This window comes from Cygnus olor, chromosome Z (genome assembly GCF_009769625.2).
Source record: "Cygnus olor isolate bCygOlo1 chromosome Z, bCygOlo1.pri.v2, whole genome shotgun sequence".
NCBI classification, from domain to species: domain Eukaryota; kingdom Metazoa; phylum Chordata; class Aves; order Anseriformes; family Anatidae; genus Cygnus; species Cygnus olor.
The window spans coordinates 15,421,190-15,443,946 of record NC_049198.1 but is presented as its reverse complement, the minus strand read 5'-3'; the positions used below and the strand labels follow the sequence as shown (position 1 = coordinate 15,443,946).

Below are 22,757 nucleotides of genomic sequence, written 5' to 3'. Positions count from 1 at the left end.
ACCAGCTGCCCAGGGAGGATATCCCTTTGGCTCTAGCGGCTTTAAAATCAGCCTGCGATTTGGCACTGCCCGCTCCCAGCACCCCGGGACAGGACCACCGAGCCCCTGTCCCCCCGGGGGTGTGCCCGTGTGAGGTGTGCGGGTCCGTGTGAGGTGTACGGGGCTCATGTCAGGTGTGCGGGTCCGTGAGGCGACCCCCGCCACACGCCGCAAAATGGCGCCAGGGTTCGGGCCGGGCCGGGCCGTGCCGCGCGGGCCGTGCCGTGCCGCCCGTTGCTAGGCGACCGACGGCCTCCTCGCTTCGCCGTGCCCCGGCGGCCGCCCTACTCTCACCCGCGGTCGGCCGCGCGCTCCCATTGGCTGCCCCCGCGCGGCGCTCGGCTCCCATTGCTCCGCCGCCGCCCGTGCCGCGTCCTCATTGGCGCGCCGCCCTCTGGCCACGCCGCGTCACTTTCTCACACCATTCCCCCCGCCTCCTCCGGCGGCCGCGGCCCGCTCGGAGGGCGGGACCCGGGGCGGTGGCGGCGCCCGTGATTGGCCGGCGGGAGCTGCCACTCAGCGCGCGTGCAGGAGCCCGGGCCGCGGGGCCGTTTAAAGGCGCCGCGCGCCGGTTGCCGGCGTTTCCTCCTGGTCGGGCGTGCGGCAGCGGCAGCGATCGCCATCGCCTCGCGCAGGTGAGCGGCCGTGGGGCCGGGCCGCGTCCCCTCAGAGTGGCCGGGGACGGGGGGCGGCTGTGCGCGGCCACGGGGCGAAGTGCCGGTACCGGGAGCGTAGGGTCGGGTTTTCGGCTGGTGACTTGCAGCCGGGGGCTGTGCGGCCGTTAGTGGCCTCAGAAGTTACCTCAGAAATGTCAAAAGCGTCGGCGGTATCCTCATGGCTCCCTACAGGTACCTGAAGGGAAGGTGCGGGGAGCTGGGGGTCCGCCTCTTCTCACAGATAAACGGTGATAGGACTAGAGGGAATGGCCTCAAGCTGCCCTAGGGGAGGTTCAGGTTGGAAACGAGGAGACATTTCTTCTCGGAAAGAGCAGTCAGGCATTGGGACGGGTTGCCCAGGGAGGTGGTGGAGTCACCGTTCCTGGGGGTGTTCACGGAAAGGCTGGACGTGGTGCTGAGGGACGTGGTGTAGTGGGTGATAGTGGTGGTAGGGGGGTGGTTGGACCAGGTGATCTCGGAGGTCTCTTCCAACCCCAGTGATTCTGTGAATAATGATCATGAATGCTGCCGGTTGTTGTGGGAGAAGGCGTTTCTACATCTGGCAACGCAAAAGAGAAAGTTGTGGCTGTCTGATGCTGCTCATTCATTCCCTGCAGAACCCAAAGGGGATGCAAAACAAAGCAGGTTCCTCGTTGCCTTGCATTGAAGTATCTCAGGCTCTCGATTTTTAAAAGTAGTACTTCTGAGTACCATTTCACTCTCAGTGACTGGGATTGTTTGTTGTTGGACCAGGGGAACAAAAGGCTGCTTGTCTCAGGTCAGACAAACAATTTCCATTGTAACAAGTGACTTTCTTAAGATGCCACACGTCCCATTTTCTTAAGTGACCAGAGCAGGCATATAAAGCAACGTTGTACACTGTGGCGTAACCTGACAGCCCTGGCTGCTGCTACGCCAAGCGTACTTGGTGAGAATACAACAGAAATCGCCTCCCTTAAGTTGTCTTCCACAAAAAGCTCTTCAGCGAGGGAACTGCGGCAAGTAACATGTAATTAAATGCTGGTGTTGATCTCCAAGCCCTGTAACTGGCAAGCACAGAAGCAGAGTGTTTTCCTCAGAGCTCACCAATGATGCAAACCCTTTTGGCATACTGAGCTGTCCTCAGAATAAACGCCTGATTAAAAGCCATTGTTCTAGGGCTGTGACATGACAAGTCCATTATATGCCGTCATCTTGTCTTCTGTGCTCATATGTAACTTAATTAAAACTGCAGTCTCTGCTCCCTGGTAACCAATGATGGGATGCATGGCAATGGCACAGAGCTGTGCCGGGGAGGCTCTGGCTGGACATGAGGAACAATTTCTTTGCCATGAGGGTGGCTGAGCACTGGGACAGGCTTCCTAGGGAGGTGGCTGGTGCCTGTCAGGGACACTTGGATAACGCCCTCAGTAGCGTGCCCTCTACCTTTTGGCTAGCCCTGGTGTGGCCAGGCAGTGGGACTTGGTCATCTTACTAGGTCACTTCCAAGTGAGTTGCTCTGTCCCAAAATTAACCATCGCAGTCTCCGCAGGATCGTGCCGGGCTCTGGGGGCGAGGCTCAGCCCTGGGGTGTCACCGTGACCGTGCCAGGGCACCCCACAGCTGGCTGTGCCCTGTCTGGTGCCGTCCAGAGGGAGGAAGGGGTGTCTGTGCCATGGCATGCTGCTCTCCAAGCGGCTTTTTGGACCTGGAAAGCTCGTGGTTGGTGCTGTTGGCATTCATTCACCCCCCTCTCCTCGCCAGTGCCCATGTAGATCTAGGATAAAATGCAGCTCTGGGGTCTGGGAGCAGCGCTCCCAGAAAGCCACGAAGCTCACAGTTGCTGTCTGTCCCCCTAAATCCTTCTCATGGTCAGTGGGGCAGCCCTGGAAGCATGCATGGGATGCCCACCGGAGCTGGATGGTGCTCTGGGCATCCCGTCTCCCAGCTGCAATTTCATTTAAAAACAAATAAAAAAAAAAGGTGAAAGCAGCAGGGAAGCGTGTTCAAAAACAAGAAGAAAGGTGAGGGCAGTAGGGAAGCCTCCGACACGGAGAGCAGGGAAAGCCGGCGGGACGCGTGGCGCTCGCCGCAGCAGGGGCACGGCGGCGCTCTGGGGCCGCGCCGTGCCCGCGCCGCGCGCGCTCCCGCGGGGAAGGAGGGGGGTGCGCGCGCGGGGGGTGCGCGCGGTGCCCGCCCCCCCCTTCCCCGCTCCGGCGCATGCGCCCTGGCCGCAAGCCGCCGGCCATGGGATTCCGCAGCGTGTGAGGGACGGGACGGGACCCGGGGGGGGGGCGGGGAGAGCGGAGGGGAGGGGAAGGGAAGGGAAGAGAAGGGAAGGATCGGAGGGGAGGGGAGGGGTGGGGAGGGAAGCGGCTGCCCGCGCGGCGCGGCCCCGGGTGGGTCCCGGTAACCTTGAGGCGGGTGTGGGGGGGCGGCCGGTGGCGGCTGAGGGCCCGCCCCGCTATCTCGGGGGAGGAGCGCCGTAGGTGGAGGGATTGAAGGGATAACAAGGCCGTGAGTGCTCCTCGGGCCGGGGAGCACAGCTCTAGGCATGGTGTCGGCGGTCATAGTTCAGGGACGGCAGAACGGAGTGGGTGTTAAAGGCGCAGACAGAGCCTGGCGTCTCTGTGGCACTTACAAGCGCGGTGGAACACCCTGGGTCACTGAGCATAAAGATACAAGCAGGTTCGGAAAGTTCTGACCTGTGTTGTGGCTGGGTTTATTCCTGAGTTAGTTGGTTCTTGATCAGCAACAGTTTAAAAAACAGTCCGGTGTTCCTAGCCTGCTTGTGTAGAATTGAGACTTTGCTTACACGCAGAAATAGAATAATAAACAGACTCATTTCTCAAACACTTCTTGATCATGTATTTTGCTGCGGTGAAATACCTTGGGCTTTAGCTAAATGTACCCGGCTCCAGTGCTGAAATTGAATTTTCAGTTAAAAGAACTTAATATGAAATGTTATCAAATTGATTATGATGTTTTCAGTATGCTCAGACCAAAATCTCTGAGGCTTGCCTTTTGCAAATGAACTTGTAGGATAGCTAAAACTTAACCTTTTATGTATACCTGCAGAGAAAGCTAAAGTACATACAAAGTAGGTCTCTAGAAATGGATGTGTATAAATGAGCTGTTTTTGTTTTTGTTTCTTTTCTTAAAGATCTGCCACAATGCCTGGGTCTCTTCCAGTGAATGTTGAATCCTGTTGGCCCAAAGATGTGGGAATCGTTGCACTAGAAATATATTTTCCATCTCAGTATGTTGACCAGACAGAGCTGGAGAAGTATGATGGTGTGGATGCTGGCAAGTACACCATTGGGTTAGGCCAGTCGAAGATGGGGTTCTGCTCTGACCGTGAGGATATCAATTCCCTCTGCTTGACTGTGGTTCAGAAGCTTATGGAGAGGAACAGCCTCTCCTATGATTGTATTGGGAGATTAGAAGTTGGAACGGAGACAATAATTGATAAGTCAAAATCTGTAAAGACTGTCCTGATGCAACTTTTTGAAGAATCTGGTAATACAGATGTAGAAGGAATCGACACCACGAATGCATGCTATGGAGGCACTGCTGCTCTTTTTAATGCGGTTAATTGGATTGAGTCCAGTTCTTGGGATGGTAAGTTCAGGGTATTTTCCTGCAAATTTACGTCATTCTCTGCTGTTGGTTAATCTCTTTATAATCAGTGTCTATGCTTAACTGTATGAAATCCAGAGGATAAACTATGTTAATTCTTTCTGAAGTCTTAAATATTCTGGGCATTTGCCACTAGTTAATTACATACAGAAGATGAGACCGTGGATAATCATCACTGGTCTTTTCCCACGAAATTCGGTAGCTGACAGAAAAGTTAAATGGTTTGAAATAACCAAATCCCAAAAGTTGCTGGTGGGTAGCAAAATCTAGATTCTTGACTAATTCTCATTGTTATTTCTGTGTGTTTTTACAGGGCGTTACGCACTTGTTGTTGCTGGAGACATTGCTGTGTATGCCACTGGAAATGCCAGGCCAACAGGGGGAGCTGGTGCTGTTGCTATGCTAGTTGGCCCAAATGCTCCTTTGATTTTTGAGAGAGGTGAGTCCTGTGAGAAAACAAATACCATTCAGCCAGACACTCGGTCCATTCTGAAGCATGCCCCCTGTTTCTCTGGGTTGCTGGAGGGCTGGATTAACTCCCACTAATGTCAGAAAGTTGTCTCCTTTTGGCTACCTTGGCCAAGTCTCCTATAGTACGCAGTAAAAACCAGTTAGAGATGCTTCTATCTGTTTTGTACTAGGAGATTCTCCAATAAAGTGTGGGCTAGAACTGAATAACAAAGCACTGCACTCTGTTTTCAAGAAGAAATGACCTGTTAATGTGTTTGTGATGCTCAAGCCTACTGTACATGAGTTGCAGGCGTTTGAGAACTGTGTGAAACATTACCTAGAAGGGCTTGAAGCGCTAAGAAAACCTGTTTGTCTGGGACCAAATATTAGTTGCTTTCCACGTTTGTGAAGTGATGTATTCAAACTGACTCACAGAAGCTGAATAAAATAATATTCAACGTTGCCAAATTCTCTCCATCAGGATTGCGCGGAACCCACATGCAGCATGCCTATGACTTCTATAAGCCAGACATGGTCTCCGAATATCCTGTCGTTGATGGCAAGCTGTCTATACAGTGCTACCTCAGTGCGTTAGATCGCTGCTATACTGTCTATCGCAACAAAATCCACGCCCAGTGGCAAAAGGGTATGTAGCCACAAATACTGGAACGTATAATTACACAAACAGTATATTTTCAGGTTTTAGCATCCAATCTAAAGACAAGCATACTGCCTCCTTTTTTTGTTTTTGAGGTGGTTGAAATGTTTGCTCTTCCCCCTTAAGAAACACATTATTTCTGTACTGTTACAACTGAGTACCTGATGATCAATAAGGAGTAGTCTCTTCAGGCTTTTGTTGTGGCAATATAAATATCTTGCTTCAGAGTGTGTTGTTTTTCCCTCCCCCAAGGCTCTTAAAATATTGAGGTTAATATTTAAATACAAAGTGATTATATTTATTTTATCCTCCCATGTTTAGTAGTTGCTTCACCCCTATTAAGAAGGACAGGTTTGAAGGAGAGATGAAGCAGAGTATTTCTTATTTCAAAATGCTTGGTAGAAATACTGAGTTTCTGTTAAGGTTATAGCTGTTTCTTCTAGAAGAGTAAACATTGCTCAGTGGTGCACAAGATCAGTAAGAAATGGATTTTTAAACAGAAGTTTTGTCAGTGTTTTAAATGAGTTTGCCAGTAAGAGTTAGTCTTGAGTTGTCTTTTGTATGCTGACATATTACGACGACTAAATCATGCCATCCCCCTGTTTTATTTTAATAGCTGAAGTGAGTACAAGTAATAAGTTGTAACACAACTTTTCTGCTAATTCCAGAAGGAACAGACAGACGTTTCACCTTGAACGACTTTGGATTCATGATCTTTCATTCTCCCTACTGTAAACTGGTGCAGAAGAGTGTGGCTAGACTGCTGCTGAATGACTTCCTCAGTGACCAGAACCCAGAGACAGCAAGTGGCATTTTCAGTGGGCTGGAAGCTTTCAGGTGAGAATGGTTGCTGCCTTACTTGTTCAGATAGTCTTAATTTGGTAAACATGCAAGATATTCTTCCTTTTCCTCTAACTACTACTGACCACTTCTTTTTTTTGCATTTATCTATTTGTTGTAATAGGGATGTAAAACTTGAAGATACATATTTTGACAGAGATGTGGAAAAAGCTTTTATGAAAGCTAGTGCAGAGCTCTTCAATCAGAAAACCAAAGCTTCATTACTTGTGTCCAATCAGAATGGAAATATGTATACCCCTTCAGTCTACGGTTGCCTTGCCTCTCTTCTAGCCCAGTAAGTATAAAATTGGAAAACCAAACTCATAGCTTTTTATATGTAAGCACATAAAATGTTACAAAACTATTCTGCATATGCAATTAGTTCAAGTGACAAATGGATTCAAAGTTTGTGTCAGAAGCTAATCTAAAACACTGTTTACTGCCTTCCAAAGTAGGATCTTATTTGTAAGGTGGTGTACCTTTTCCCAACCTTCTCTCCCTTAACCTCCCCAAAAGACACTGCCATAGTAGAAAACAGAATCAGAATGCTTTCTCTGTTTCCCTATAATAATAAAAGCAAATATTTACTTAACTTTTTTCCCATCACTGAGACTTAAAAAAGCATGCTAAGTATAAATTAGACCACTCATCTTGGGTCTCTTGTATTGTTACTTTGCATTCCAAGATGTGATGTTTCATTTTATGCTTTAGGACACTTAGGAATGAAAATTGGCCACCTCCTAGATTATCATATTCTGGGCGTTTCTTTGCTCTTCGTTTTTGCATAGGCAGTCTTGAAAATCATCTCATAACAGCAGTGTTTGAAATCTTTTTTTAAAAAGCCCTCATTAATGCATATAGCATGCTAGATGTGGTGTTGTAGTTGATACAATCTGATGTCTGCTTTTTCTAAGCTAGCTGCACTTTCTGGTTATTTAAAACAGGCATCTTGACTTAATTCTCAGCTTAAACTGTTGTTTCGTTTGCAGGTACTCTCCAGAGCATCTCGCAGGACAGAGAATTAGTGTGTTCTCATATGGCTCTGGTTTTGCTGCTACTCTGTATTCCATCAGAGTTACACAGGATGCCACTCCTGGTGAGTGAAACGAAGAGATGCTAATTAACTCCCTTGCACAGCTCACCTCTAAAAGCTTTGCTACGTTACCCACCAGCCTAAGTAAACCTGTAGAACAGTGCTTAATGACAGTAACATCAAAGATGTTCCAGCTCCAGGATATGTTTTAAGTGACTCTTTGGCAAATAGATAATATTTTTCAAATGCTACAAATGTTTTTCTCAAGTAATTGGGAATATTTATACCTAACTAGAAACTTAGCTTCTATAATGCAGAATATTTTGAATAGTCTTGCTATGCAAACGTGCTAGTGTGCAGCTTTTGGCACTGGTGCAAATGGTACGTGATGGGTTTATGTTGTAGGTTCTGCACTGGACAAAATAACTGCCAGCCTTTCTGATCTTAAAACAAGACTTGACTCGAGAAAATGTATTGCACCTGATGTCTTTGCTGAAAACATGAAGATTAGACAGGAAACTCATCACTTGGGTAAGAACTTCATAAACATATATTGTAGAACCATAATCTTAGAATTGCAGAACAGTGTGGGTTGGAAGGGATTTTAAAGGTCATCTGATTCCAACACCCTTGCCATGGGCAGGAGCACCTCCGCTAGGTCAGATTGCCCTGTGCCCCATTTAGCCTGGCCTTGAACACCTCCAGGGATGGGGCATCCACAGCTTCTCTGGGCAGCTTGTGCCAGGGCCTCTCCAAACCACTGAGTGAAGAATCTGTATCTGTAAATCCAATCTAAACCTACCCTCTTTTAGTTTAAAGCCATTACCCTTTGTCCTATCACTAGGACTTCCTGACAGAGTCCCTCCCCAGTGTTTTCCCACATGTCCTGGAAGGCCACTGTAAGGTCTCCCCAGAGCCGCCTTTTCTCCAGGCTGAACAGCCCCAGCTCTCTCAGCCTGTCTTCATGGGAGAGGTGCTCCATGGTCATCCTCATGGCCCTCTTCTGGACTTGCTCTGACAGGTCCGTGTCGGTCCATGCCCTTTATATGTTGGGGGCCCTAGAGCTGAACACAGTACTCTGGTATTCCAGTATTCCTAATCCTACAGCAAAATACTTAATTTGCACAGCTGTAATGATTTGGTTATGGAATGAAGAGGATGTCCAACTCTTTCTACTTCCTTGTAGCTTGTAAAGTGCTTTCCTGTAGCTTGTACACATTGAAATGAAATGAAACCAAATGAAATTGGTTTTCCCGTCTTAGTACTTCTAAACTGCAATATGTAAAGGCCAGTGTTGAATGAAACTCTCACCAGGAACCAACTAACAGTATGTTGTTTTTTTTTTTTTTTTATTTTCTCAGCCAACTATATTCCACAGTGTTCTGTAGAAGATCTCTTTGAGGGAACATGGTACCTTGTGCGTGTGGATGAAAAACACAGAAGAACCTATGCACGACGCCCAATCATGGGTGATGGACCTCTGGAGGCAGGAGTTGAAGTTGTCCACCCAGGCATTGTTCATGAGGTGAACACCGTGCACTCTTTTAAAGTTTGATGTAAATGGTGGAACGGTTTATGTGGTTGTCTTAGCATGTGCACGTATGGTAAAAGATGAAGGGATTTAACAAATTATTTCAAGTGCTTTGTTAAAATATGTAACGTACAAGCCAGAAGTAAAAAAAACACATGGAATTTTAAAAAATACATTTCATCATAACAAGAATGAAACTGCACAAGAATGAAACAAGAAGAAAACTGGCTGTTTTCACATGATCACTTTGCATGAAGCATGACCAATGTGAATGACTTAAAACCAAGCTGTCCAGTGTAGCATGAATGTTGTTTGAGAGTTGGACTAGCCATGAAGTATTGAATGTATGTGAACTAGAAAACTGTATTTAATGTCTTTTTTCCCTTCTTCTTAGCACATCCCAAGCCCTGCTAAGAAAGTGCCAAGAATCCCTGCAACAACAGAATCTGAAGGCGTTACTGTTGCCATTTCCAATGGGGAGCATTAAGATACCTCTGTGAGGTGGGGAATGGAAAAAGGTGTGAGGGTAGGGTGAAAGAAAGGATTACAGTAGTACTGAAGTTGCATTGTACAGTAGTACTTAATTGGGGATGAAAAACCTTCAAACTCCTTGAAAGGATTTGTCTTAATGCAGTGTGCTGATATTTATAGTATTTTCAGGACACTAAAATCATTAATATACTGGAGATAATGGGACTTGCCAGGGGCTTTGTGGATTCTTTAACATGTCTGAATTTTTTTTAATTGCGGAGTAGTAGCTGTAGTCTATTACAAGGTCTTTGTACATAGAAAAAAGTGAATCTTCTGCTTGCTTTTTCCATGTAAAATGGCTTGAAACCTACACTTAAATTCTGCTTGTATGCAAAAGTGTGTGGCAAAATAGTCCAAGCTTTTAATGTTAGGGTTCTCAGTGCCTTGACAGTAAGCAGTCAGTCTTCTGAATTCTGCACTTCTCTTGCCCTTTATCACCTTCCCTTTCTTCTCCCAGTCTACCTCTCCTCACCCCATTGCTTTGGAAAAGATACAGTACCAAGTAACACTCACTACTGGAATAAAATCACTCTCCCCTATCAAAATAGTGGATCAAGGACCACAAGGCTGACTGTAACTAACAATGTTAGTTATCATGAAGTTCCACCTAAAACCCATTTTGTGCATTTTTTTACCTGCCTTATAAATCACATCAGCCTGGGGGGAAAGAGGAATGACGAGGGAGGTAGACGGTTGTTCTTCTAAAGAACATAAAAGGGTATATTTCTTGGACTTACTGATTTGGCACTTTTCAGGATTATTTAACTGTAACAAGTATTTAAAGGAGCAGAATTTTCAAATAAAACTTCTAGACATTATGGAGCTGTTTTAATTGGCAAACTAAGAAAGGGAGTAGGATCATTTTGTCTGGAACTCTGGCCTCTCACTATTCTTTATATAATACATTTCTAAGAGACTATTTCTAACTTTGGATTTGGCTTTGTACTTTGAAGTCCTTCTCACTATTGGTGATGTCTTAGGAGTGGGGTCTTTTCTTTCTTTTTTTTCACCAGTATGCAAGCTATCCATTTTTGCAAGTGGTAGATACACAGTTCTAATGGGGATTCCATTCTGGTAGCTTTTTAAAGCCCAGATTGGTAATGAACTATGACATGAGCCTTGTAAGCTTGTATTATATATTTAATTGAGCTAATGTACAGAATGAAGTTTTGTTGAATTTTATTTCTTTGCTAATTCTACAAAGCTACATTATCTCATATAAAGTAGCAAGAAATGATTCATCTGTTTAAATCACGATCTTTTTTGTGTAACGAAGTGTTTGTATTATCTGTCACTCACTAGGATTTGGTAACTTGCTGTATTTGTACAGTCAAGCCTTGGTAAAATAGATGTTTATTATAAATTGATGGATACTAATCTGTTTGTTCTGCTGAAAGTTATGGAGCAGTGATGCATGAAGATAGTGTTTGCAAGCATTTTGGTTTAGGTTGCCCTCATGAAACTTGTATTGGCACCAGAAAAAAAATTGCCATAGAACAAAGTCCATTGCTGGCAGTGGACAAGCCAAGAATTGAGCTACTGGCACAAAAAGTTAACCACAGACCCTCACTGTCTGTGAGGCTGATCCCTTATTAAAATAAAGTTTGAGATATTTGAAACCTGCTGGAGTAGTGCTGACTTGTTGAGTTTTCAGGATGCATTTTATCCTTAACAGGAAAGAAAGGGGAAACTGGCCTTGTGAAAACCCGAACTGGGGGGGTCACAAGCTGTGTGGGCCTCCTGGATCTTTCTCCTGGATATCATTCCATTACACAAATGGAAGAAAGGGTTGTCAAGGTTGGTGGGAAATCACTATTTCAGGGCTGTGTTTCAAGGTAACTTACATGTTTTCAGATGGAAACTTTCTGTTGTGGAGGAATTCATTCCCAGCTTATAAAGTACAATCAGTGTTACTACTGTCTTAGGAACAACAGCATTGCTTTATTTCCTTCTCACATACACCATGAAAGGGGATCAGTTCTTGCTTTTTGCTTACCTGGGTCTTGTTGAGCACAGTTTTCCATGGGTGGCTTTTCAGAGTCATTCTGTTGCTCATTTACATTAACTACTCTTTTTAAGGTCAACAGATCATCTTCATCTAATTGGCCCTAATAATAGATAAGGCATCCTGCCTTTAAATTTGACATCGCCAACTGTACCTCTCTAAACGTTGCATTAGTTTACCTGTCTTAACTAAAATCATACAGGCTCTACCTGTCAGCGTGGGCATTTCAACTGTGCCTGTTCAAGAGGACAGCTACTACCCATTTACATCTGAGCTGCTGGTGTTGCTGATTAAAATGCCTGATTAAAGCTGAAGGTAGGAGTACGTACATCTTGGTGACACTCGGAAACCTGACAATTCCTATTTTTCTAACTTCATGAATATCAAAATCAGTTTTTCACCAGCCTCTGTTGTCAAAGTATTATCGCAGAAGTTAGTACAAACCTGAAATACTCAGTATGAAAACAGACCTAAGTATCCACAGCGCTCAGCTTACCTAGGGATGCCCAGTGCTAAAGCAAGAATGTAAAAGTACACGAGTTTTGGAGTATGCTTATGTTTGTTTCGTTATTGGAGTGCAGCTGGGTTCTAAGCGGTTGTGGACTGTGAGAATCATACAAATATTGGAACGTGTCAGAAGGTTAGATGGCAGCCCAACCAGTTATGCACTGAAAATTGCAACCACACCTGCAGGGTTAGAGTAGCATATCTGAATTTGCCTTTCTGAATTTTGACAAATCAGGAACTGCTGTCAACAACAGCCTTGTCCTTTCTACAGTTATTTTTCTTTTCTTTTTTAAAGCTCTAATTACTTTTTATGTTTAATTTGCTGAATAATTTTTAAGAAGATTTTTTTAAAGAATTTACAGTTGTTTGTGGATTGACAGTTCTCTGTGAAAACTGTTCTGGTCTGCAGTGGCAGAGTTTTGTCAAGCTAAGGTAACTTTCTGAGAAGTCAGTTGTAATGTGTGTGCTTAGAGATCTCCCAGGCATGTTAAGGGCAGTATTATTTGATCTTTATTAAAAGATCACTTCCACTATTTATCTCGTACCTGTTTTACCTGAGTTCTTGCACTGGCTAGACCATGCCCCTGGAGCAAAGGGAAAACCAAGCACATTAGAGCTCTGCATTTGAGCACTCCAAGTTTGAACTGAGAAATACAAAGGAGATGAGGCGTATTTGGTTTATTTAAAAGTTACAAAAAAAATGTTAACACCAAAGCTTGGGAAAAGTGAATAAAACCCTTTGTTAAGTGTGCCGAGTATAAAGCCTGCAGTGCAGTTTACAAAACAGAACACAGCTTCGATGTGTACTTCATCCCACTGTAAGAGTTGATTCCTTTCTTCAAGTCTTGTTCTTTGGGATCTGGACAGGACATTATAGGGACACACTCAAGCGCCCTTTTCTTCTGTACTTTGTGTAAAACAATTCTGTAGACACCTGTTATTGAGCTGCGTGCGTCTCTTCCCCGGTTATTTTGAATGTGTTCTTCTGTGATTCCCAGATCTTTCAGAGTGTTTTTCACTTCAATTTCTTCCTCTTTGAGTGTACTAATCTCAGACAAATACTTTGGATCCAGTTTAAATGGCTGTAAAGGCTTAGGGTATTGTATCCCCTGCATCCATTCACTGTTCATAATAAGTTTGACAGAGTATCGTTCTGTTGGTACTGGCTGAAGGACTCCTTTTATCAGTTTCTGGCAAGGCTCTGAGAGGGAGGCAGGCAAACTATATGTCCCTTCAAGAATGCACTTTTTCAGTTTGGCCACTGTATCTGCTCGAAATGGCATGATACCTGTCATCATGAAGTATAACAGGATTCCTAGTGCCCAGATGTCAACATAAATGCCGACATAGTTTTCATCTCGGAAGAGTTCAGGGGCAGCATAAGGAGGGGAACCACAAAAAGTATTTAAAGTTTCATCTCTCTTACTGATGGTGCTGAAACCAAAGTCTCCCACCTTAACACAGGTGTTACTGGTGTAGAAAACATTTTCTGCTTTCAAGTCCCGGTGAATGATATTATTCTCATGCTATAGAACAAGAAGAAAATATGGTATTAGCTTGTTCATCGGGAAGTTCCCAAGTGACTACCTCTTACCATTGATTAACTGCCACAATGGGGAGAGAATTGCCTGTCTCAGACGAAGTCAGAAGTAAGCATTACTAGGAAATCGAAAAGTTAAAGTATTTAAATAAGTCTAATGATTCTCTACTGCTAGGAAAACAGCACAGTACCTGGAGGAGATAGGAAGAAGGATGTCCTTTTATTTTTAAGGACAGCAATCTCATGTTAACAAATTTACTGTTTTCATTAAGTAGATTTGTGGTGGCATCGTGGCTATCCATACATGTCTAGATACTTTCATGTGCAAAATGTGTTTTATTTTTTCAGGGTTCAGAACACTTTTGAAATTACTACATTTCTGTAATGATGTAAGTAACAAAAATAATTTCTTTTTAAATGATGCCATTTTTGCATATGTTCTGAGCACTTGGACTTGTGAACAGACAGCTTGTAGTTCATGAAGATCATAAAGGGAATGTGAACAGACAAAATAAGAAAGCTGCTATAATTCTGTTGTGTGATCTAATATCCTGTGAAGAACTGGTAGTGCCAAGAGAGAAGGATCACAAACTTGTGCCTTGTAATATTCCACCATCTTACAGGACACTGAGTTCAGTGGTGTCTTCTGGTTTTAGAAATCTATAGTAAATAGGCTGCAACTTGTACCTTTTTTCCTCAGAAATTGAAATTTTGCAAATTGAATTTGCTGAGTGGACATACACCTGTCTTGATTAGGTAAGGGTTTAACTTCGTCTTTGAAATAACTAGGAAGAATGGAAGTGTTTGAGCACTTTCTGCTCTTTACCCTTAGAGGTAAGAAGGTGCACGTGTATCTGGGGGCAATAGGGAAATCCTTCTGTATCCCCTTCTGTGTCCCACACTTTTAAAACTGTCATTAGTAACAACCAGGGATCTTCAATCCTCATCTATGAGGGATGAGGTGGGATATGAGTATCCTGAATTTAATGGATTAGCAAAAGTAACATGTTTTTTGCAGAAGACTCTGTGCATGAGTGAAGAGGTTGGCCAAGGTGGTAGTCTGGGTTTAATGCTAAGAAATAGATGCAATCTTTAAAGTAAGATCCAATATCTTTGGAAAAGGTGTTAAAGCTAATCTGTCATTTAAAGAACATTTTATCATTCTGTCAAAATACATTAAAAAAAAAAAAAGACACTCCTTATATTCTGTAAGCAGTTTGCAGCATGTTTCTAGATGCCTGACCTGGAAATAAATACCCTTGCCTGTGACCTCCTCGTTTTCAAAGCCCAAGCGAGTTACGTGGCAGGAGAGTGAGCCACCAGAGGGCAGGGCACCCTGTGCCAACCTTAACAAGTCTTAGTTTTACTTCTCAAATACAGAAGAGTTTTCTAGTGTTTTTGTGCTGTAGTCACTAAGCAAGGTTCAGAGGAGGTTGTACAGGAAGTAGTTAATTACCCTCTTCTGCCCTTGTAGGATGCTTTGTGTTCTACAAATTGCATCATTCTAAATCCAGTTGCAGTAATGAAGACTAGGCAAGAGGAAGTGACTGGCTAGGTGTTAAGATCACAGATTGCACGTAAGTGAGGACCAGGAATTAACTGTCTTAATTGCCAGTCTCCCACATACATTAATAAGTAAGCTGGGTGTTTGCAATACCTAGCACGCTTTCTCTGGGACACTTTCTTCTAGCAGAAGAGTGATGCTAAGTTTTGAAATATCTGGAGGGAAGAAATTGAGCTCTGTTACATGGTACCTACAGCAACATAGGAGAATGCTGTTACTAAATGGATGGTTCTACCCACCAAATGCTCCTATTTCAGTTTCCTCCCAAAAGCTGCCAACAGAGGGGCAATAACTTGGGGTGGATATGAAAGTTCTCTTGGATATCTTTCACAGAATATCCTGTTTTGGAAGGGACCTAAAAGGATCATCAAGCCCCACTCTTGGGCTCCGCACAGGACTACCTAAAAATCAGACCCTGTGTCTGAGAGCACTGTCCAAACACTTCTTGAACTCCAGGAGCTCAGTGCCGTGACCACTGCCCTGGGGAGCCTGTCCTAGTGCCTGACCACCCTCTGGGAGCAGAACCTTTCCCTAACCCCCAGCCTGACCCTCCCCTGTCCCAGCTCCATGCCGTTCCCTCGGGTCCTGTCGCTGTCCCCAGAGAGCAGAGCTCAGCGCCTGCCCCTCTGCTCCCCTCGTGAGGGAGCTGCAGGCCGCCGTGAGGCCTCCCCTCAGCCTGCTCTGCTCTGGGCTGAACAAACCCAGGGACCTCAGCTGCTCCTCAGACATCTTGCCCTCTACACCCTTCACCTTCTCCATAGCCCTCCTTTGGATGCTTTCTAATAGTTTTATGTCCTTCTTATATTGTGGTGTCCCAAACCACACATAGTTCTGGAGGTGAGGCCACACCAGTGCAGAGCAGGACAATCCCTTCTCTTAACCAGCTAGCAATGACATGCCTGATACACCCCAGGGTACTGCTGGCCCTCCTGGCTGCCAGGGCATACAGAACTTTAGGACAGCCCTTCTCTAGTTTTTTTTTTTTTTGCTTTTCAGAGATACAGGCCAGAAATCTTGCTAACACTAAACCTACTGCTTGGAAAAACAAAAGGTACATCCACTAATTCTGCCAAGTAACGAGGAGCAACATGCCTGTGGAAGAGCAACTTACCATGTGCTTCACAGCAGAGACAATCTGGGAGAAGATTATTTTACACTCTGTTTCTAATAGCTTCCCTTCTGTAGTGATTTTAGTGAAGAGCTCCCCACCTCCTGCATACTCCATCACCAGGTGCAGTTTTGAGAGCGTCTCCACTACTTCATACAGTCTGATGATATTTGGGTGGTGCAGTTTTTCCATGTTGGATATCTCACGAGACAGCAAACGTTGAGTCTTCTGGTCTAGTTTTGTCTTGTCTAAAATCTTAATAGCTACTTTCTCTGAAAAGAAAAATGCTTCTCCATGTTAACTCAACAGGTACAAACGGTAACACTCTTTGTGTACAATAATGCTTGGTTGTGTAACTGCAGTGAAATTTCACCTATGATGAATACAAGATAAGCTACAGCAGCCTCCTAAGCCCTGTCATCTTTCACACACACCCATCTTCATCTTCCTTTCTGATCTCCAGCGTCGTACTCACAGCTGGTATAGCTAGAGAGTGGTAGAGTACTGCAAGTGCTAATCAAATCATGTGCTGTGTTCCATGGCTATCAAGCTAATACATGTCTGATGACCACAATTACATCATCTGTTAGGTGTCTAACCTAGGCACTGCAGCTTTCAAAACAGAAGTCTGGCCCCAAGTCAGAGAGATGGGAAGCTGGTATTGCTGCTCTGTTTTCTAGAGAGAAATGGACAGCTGAGAGTCTCATCTTGGTGTTACAATAACCAGCGGAGATGCTGCATTCCTAGAACACAGACTGATCCTGCAAAACCCCTAAGACTGGGCTGCAAATGTGTCTCCCTCCTCAACTTGCTACTCACTAAAATGTTGAAGTCTGTGCTCTCGCTTTTTGATATTAGCTCAGTGCTGTTCAGATAATTTAGGTGTGTTATGCACAAGAGCCTGATTCTTCCAGACTAATGGAGGTGTTGAATTTAGGTGGTTTGTTTCAGAGCCGACAGAATACTCGGAAGTAATTTAGGGACTTTGAATATAACCCTGCAAGCTCATAACAGAAAGATGTGTTTAAGTTGGTGTGACTTACAGAATGGTTGCCTAACATCTTATCCCATATCCCCACAAATTCTCAGTTACCAAAATCAGTGTTGCAGAGGTTTGTCTTTCTCGGGATAGCTGAGCCAGTTTTTCCAACGAGTTCATGCATGAGTAGTTCTTGGTACTGCACAGAATACAGGAAAAGTACAATTTTATGTCTGTATACGACAGTGGGCCATGAATTCACACCACAGATAGACTTTATACTAAGGAAGGAAATAAAACAGTGAAGTAGAATAAGTTGCAGGGATCCTGTAAGACAGCAAATCTGTCTTGTGCTGTCCTGGTAATGCAAAGCCGTGGTTAAGTTCTATGTTTCTGTAGCTTATCTACAGTGAAGCCAGGGGTCACAAAATGCTCGTATACATACATACGCAGCTGCACTGTATCAAAAGGGAAGTTCCAAAAGATCAATCAGAATTGCCCTTACGTTTCTGTCTTAAACTGGTGGGCCATGCCTCTTGTCTTGAATACAGCTGGTACCAGAAGGATTAGCCTGGTTAGGATAGGTTTACAGTGCCTTTGTGTAACTTATCAAGACAGCAAAATTAAACTGAACCATGGCAGGTAAAACAACTGTTTGTTCTTGGAAAGAAGCACATTTAAACAACCATTTCAAGGTTTAGATTAGATTAATCATTTTTTATCAAATCTTTTAGAAAAAAACTTCACCTTTCTTTCTAGCACACAGGGGCAAATTAAAAAAAAAAAAATCAGTATTGCTTACTTGTTGCTTTAAGAGAAGAGTGACAAGACCATAACATGTTTACATTGGGTATAAAGATATTCAAGATGTTTTTACTTAATATTATAAAGCTATTTAACTCAAATTTAGTGTTTCAACATACTGGAAGTGTTACTGATACATATGCATTTATCTCTGTACAGGTTAAAAAATTCCACATTTGGTATATTTACATTTCTTAGTAACATAAATGCATAAATTGATCCCCCTACTAAAGCATGCAGATATTGTAACAAATGAGGTTCTTCTGAAAGGTGCTGGATCGTCCCTTGATGTGCCTGTTTTCAGAAGGACTCTGGACTGAACACGGGGCAGGCTTCCCCGCCTTGCTCCCCTAACCTGTTTCATGCTGCCTAGCGCGCCAGTTAGGAAAGACTGCACTGTGCTCCCGCATGGTGCTGGTGGTGGTGGCGAGGCGCATCGGAAGGGAATGCAGCTGCTGAAAGGGAACAGCACCCAGCACTGATCCTGGCAGAGCTCTGGCTGCTGGGACCTAGGGGTGAAAGACTGTAAAACCCTCATCACGTTGGTAGCTTGTTGACCACCAGCTAGACTGAGAGGAAAGAGCATCAGCTCACAGTAGGTAACGTTTGCACAACTACATGTGTAGGGATAACAGTTCTCAGAATCTTACCTAAATAATTGCATCGTTACATCTTGATTCATAAAGTTTAGGTGCATTTGGGCTTTAAACAAGCAAACAACAAACTTCTAGGAGAAATTCCTTCCATTTTCTTTTGCTGTAATTTACTATTCCTCCTAGTCTGTTTTCCTGCGAAGTGTTTATAAGGAAGGAAAACAAAAAAAGTTTTAGGATCAAAGGGCCAGATCCTGTTCTCACACCACCATGTATCAGGACCAAGCTCATTTAAATCTACATCGTGTTTGTGTATGTGTGATGTTTACGAAAACCACATGGCCTGAATTGTTAAAAAAAAAAAAAAAACACTCCTTATTTTCCTTCTTAAACTGCCTCAAAAACAAACAAGCAAACAAACAAGAAAAACAAAACAGAACAAAAAAAACAAATTTGGTTTACAAATCCTCTATTACCCTTGCATGGTAGCAGTTCAAACAGGAGGGCATTTTCAGTAGGCAATTTATTTACCAAAATACTGAAATTAATTAGCAAAAGATTTTGATTGATCATATGCTGGGTTTGTTCAGGTTTTGAAAAGACCTATCTGAAATCTCAGTCAACAAGAGAGATTAAAAGAAGGCTGAGAAAGTATTTCAGGAAGAAGTGGTGTATGCTACACTGGCAAAAGGAAACAAAAGCAAAACTGACCTGAAATAGCTTAAAAACAAAGTAGGTGACTGGTCAGTCCTGCCCTTGCAATTGCTGCTTCACAGCAGATGAACTTTTTAACGGCTGTAAGTTTGGGGTGTTCTTAATTGTATACATTCAGCTGTGCTCTCAGACACGTGGAATAAAGGTCACAGAGTGCTTAGGAAACTAACTGTCCTAAGCAAGCAACTCAACAGGCATCTGGAGAAAATCCCTGCCAAAACTCAGGTTAATAACATGGACAGCACTCCTGAAAAACCCCATGAACAACATAGCACCAAAGATTTTCCTGTATCTGGTAAGCAATCAAGGCAACCCTTGTGAGAGAAACAAGGTTCTCATCAAGTACAGTCCTGCAGTTTTTTCCCCCTTGGAAACTTTTCCAGGTATCCTCCTGGAACAGAACTCACGGAGTACAGAACAGCACACGTGTAATTACTTATCATAGAATCATAGAATATCCCGAGTTGGAACAAAAGCTGATCTTGGTAAAGAACAAAACTTTCTCAATACAGGGTGAAATGTCAGGAGGAGGAAGATGCTTAGAACATACCAGTATGACAATTTCTGAACACCGAAATGTCCCCCCCCAACATACAAGAAGCCTTTCCCTACCCCAGGAACCCAAACAGAAGTCATAATAATGAAGCCGGTTTAATTTACATCTCAGCCAAGAAAAAGACTTGTACTCATTAGCGCTGTGCAGACACATCAGTTCATTAACAACACAACAGTGTACATCTGTTGGAAAAAAATAACTCCTCTTCCAAAGGATGTGTGTGTGTGCACGCCTGTGCACGGGTTTGTGCACGCCTGTGCATGGGTGTGTGCATGCACACATGTTCTTGGTCCCCCATCCCCACAGTGCATTCTGTGAGGACGGATGAGCTCGCAGGCGGAGACAACCAAGGATATTTTCCTCTCATCCCTCCTTCTTCAAGAGCATTGCAAACTTAGTATCAAAAAATTAAATCCTTGCCCAGTGAACATTATAACCCAAAAAGCTACTAACAAACAAAAGAAAATCAGCCCTATACACATTCTAAAGCAACCTAAGTTCAACAGGTAAAAGGTTTATCCAGCTCCAATTTATCCTTCCATTAGTGTTCCTCCTGTGTGTGGTGCAGGAGCGGCATTTCCGTCAGCAGCAAGCACAAGACAGTTTTCTTTGGAAGGAAAAAAAATCACTGAGCATAAACAAAACAACTTGCTATGGGCCAAGTACAACAGTGATGCCTCCCTGAAACAAGCAAGCAAAAAAAACCACACCCAGATAAACCAACCCCTAGCCTTAGGCAGGCTTGAATTTTGGGGAAAAAATACCGCCAATTGTCCACTTTGCTCCCAGTGCAGCAACAGCATCATAACTGGGCTAAACGTGAGCTTCCAGACTTCTGCATCTGGGCTGAAGGAGGTGGTCAGCAAAAATAAGAACTGGTAACAAGGAATGAGGGCTTTGGGGAATATTTAGTTCTCTCAGCCTTAAGGTGATGCAGGGAAGGAGAAACAATTGAATTGGAAAGACAGAACAGAAGATATTAATGTACATGGGGAAAACTAAGGGAAAACAAGAACAGTTTCTAATATTGTCACAGACAGCAGAATAAACAGGGTAGGTGAAGACAAGTTCTGAGTTACACCTGTAACTGAAATGTTTGCTGCAGCTACCTAGCTTTTCTAGCTCCCCCTAGAAGCAGCTTATGCAGTGCATTTCTGTACTTAGAAAAATAACTGGCAGTTCAACACAGCCTTCTACCCAGGTTTGGCTGTAGCAAAGCTTGTCCTCCTGTGTCTGCTCAGCCCGCACCTATATGCCTTGTCCCAGCTTCCTATATGAACGCACTGCCTGCACGAGTCAGCAAAAACAGCATAACACTTTTCACCAAAACTACTGTTATCGAGTAAAAGCCTCAGCCATGCCAGTAAATTTGCTGTGAAACAAAGGAAGCCTTGCTAAGTGAGGCTGTGAGCAGCCCCTGAGCTGGGCAGAGCTGACAGCAGGCGGAGTGTTTGCAGGAAGGAGGTACAGCACCGTGGGGTTAACTTCCCCAAGTGCACAGACAAACTTTGCCACTCTAATAAAATGTTTCTGGCTGCTAGTCATGAATACAGGCTTCTCCAAGCTAAGCGTTTACCTGTGTGCCTGCTTACAGAGTCACGCAACAAAGGCACGTACAACCTGCATGTGTATTTAAGGCTCAGACAGCACCTTTTCCCCAAAAAGGCCCATCTGTGTACACACACAACTAGGGCGCACAGAAACCACGACCCACACAGCAGTGCCTACCTTTGGTCAGGGAATGAATTCCAAGTTTCACCTGTGAGAAATTCCCACTTCCTATTTCTCCTCTGACTCGATAGAGGCCAATTCTCTTTCCCAAGGTTAATTCTTTCACCACTTTTTCATTCTGGGACATATCCTGCATTAGTTTCTCAAATGGGGTCAGCCTCTGCTGCCTGCCCTCTTCGTCTCCTCCACAGCACTCCTCACGCCCGTAGTCCTCTCCGCTGTCCTCACGATTCCACCTGGCATAGCGGAGTTTTCCAAGACCTCCTCCATTCACATATCCTGTTGTCATAGTCTGTAGGATGATCACTTCCCCATTTAACAAAATGCCTCAATAAGCAGTTTAATGAAGTGAAATAATTCTCATGAATATACAATCCCACATGTAATGGACATGGTGACAAACAGAAGAAAAAAAAAAAAAGCTGCTTATCAAAAGTCCAAAGACTAGTCCGGAAATTACCTTAAAAACAAATCTTCTGTATTTACATGTTGCAATTTTGTCCAAAATTGGGGACAAAACTTAGAGCTATTTATGTCCATCTCCCACTAACAGATTTACCGTGTCAGGATCTTCATCTACAAGATAAAAGAGGCTTTGCAATTGAAACACTAAGCTTTATGCACAAGAGTGGCGAGTTGCTCACGTTCTATATAGTACCTTTGACACAAATGCAAAATATTTGACACAAATTTTCAGGCTTTAGCTCGCTGATTTGAAAACTAACTTGATAGAAAAAGGTCAAACAAATAGCTGATTAACTGCCCTGAATAAACCCAGATGCTTCCAGTTCATTTTGAATAGCTGACCTTAAGAGCGTAGCTCTTGACTCTGGTACCAGTCCAAAAGCTGAATGCAGGGTTTTATTTTGATTCATTCTTCAGCCTGTGAGCTTGTCACTGTGCCTTGGAAATGACTGCCTCGAAGCCTTGCTGTAAATAGTCTGTTGCTCCTCTGTTTCCTTCCCATCGCTAGTTTAACAAAGCGACTGATCTTGGAAGATGACAGGAAAAGCATAATCTGTGCACCAGGCAAAAGAAACGCTGCGCCTCGGTATCACCGGAGTCACATGGCAGGACAATACAGGATTAGGTAACTGCAATGTCACTTTAACCCGCCTTTATTTAGATGAGCTTTCTTTAACGCCTTGAGCCTTCTCAAATTTTTGCCAGACGCATGGTGTTCCTAAGCAGACAGATGAAGAAAGTCATTAAAACCTTTACATAACAGCCATGCACTTCACTGAGCGACAGCACACCGTGCATCATTTTACCAGTTTAACTCAATTTGTTCGGCAGCACA

General features: G+C 44.0%; 2 protein-coding genes across 12 annotated transcripts in view; one reads left to right on the top strand and one right to left on the bottom strand.

Annotated features, from left to right (window-relative positions):
* The first annotated feature begins 542 nt into the window (after window positions 1-542).
* On the top strand, window positions 543-10,975 carry HMGCS1 (3-hydroxy-3-methylglutaryl-CoA synthase 1). 2 transcript variants are annotated; one of them, XM_040540056.1, is made up of 10 exons: window positions 543-674; window positions 3,838-4,295; window positions 4,627-4,752; window positions 5,245-5,409; window positions 6,090-6,258; window positions 6,386-6,556; window positions 7,251-7,357; window positions 7,700-7,825; window positions 8,656-8,819; window positions 9,220-10,975. In XM_040540056.1, exons 2-10 carry the CDS (start codon window positions 3,848-3,850, stop codon window positions 9,310-9,312), a joined length of 1,569 nt encoding a protein of 522 aa, XP_040395990.1. In that variant the 5' UTR covers window positions 543-674; window positions 3,838-3,847; the 3' UTR covers window positions 9,313-10,975. The 2 variants fall into 2 exon arrangements, with proteins under 2 accessions (XP_040395990.1, XP_040395989.1); XM_040540055.1 differs by lacking the exon at window positions 543-674 and adding an exon at window positions 2,848-2,938.
* Window positions 10,366-22,757, bottom strand: part of NIM1K (NIM1 serine/threonine protein kinase) — a 27,941-nt gene continuing 15,549 nt past the window's right edge. For 5 of the 10 annotated variants that reach the window (XM_040540062.1, XM_040540057.1, XM_040540058.1 and 2 more), the window contains 3 exons: window positions 21,455-22,640; window positions 16,084-16,352; window positions 10,366-13,394 (listed from right to left, as the gene is read on the bottom strand). In XM_040540062.1, the coding sequence (XP_040395996.1) occupies window positions 12,645-13,394; window positions 16,084-16,352; window positions 21,455-21,746 (1,311 nt within the window). In that variant the 5' untranslated portion in view covers window positions 21,747-22,640 and the 3' untranslated portion in view covers window positions 10,366-12,644. Of the gene's footprint in view, window positions 22,641-22,757 lie in introns of those variants that run through there. The other 5 variants (XM_040540064.1, XM_040540063.1, XM_040540065.1 and 2 more) reach the window with 5 other exon arrangements.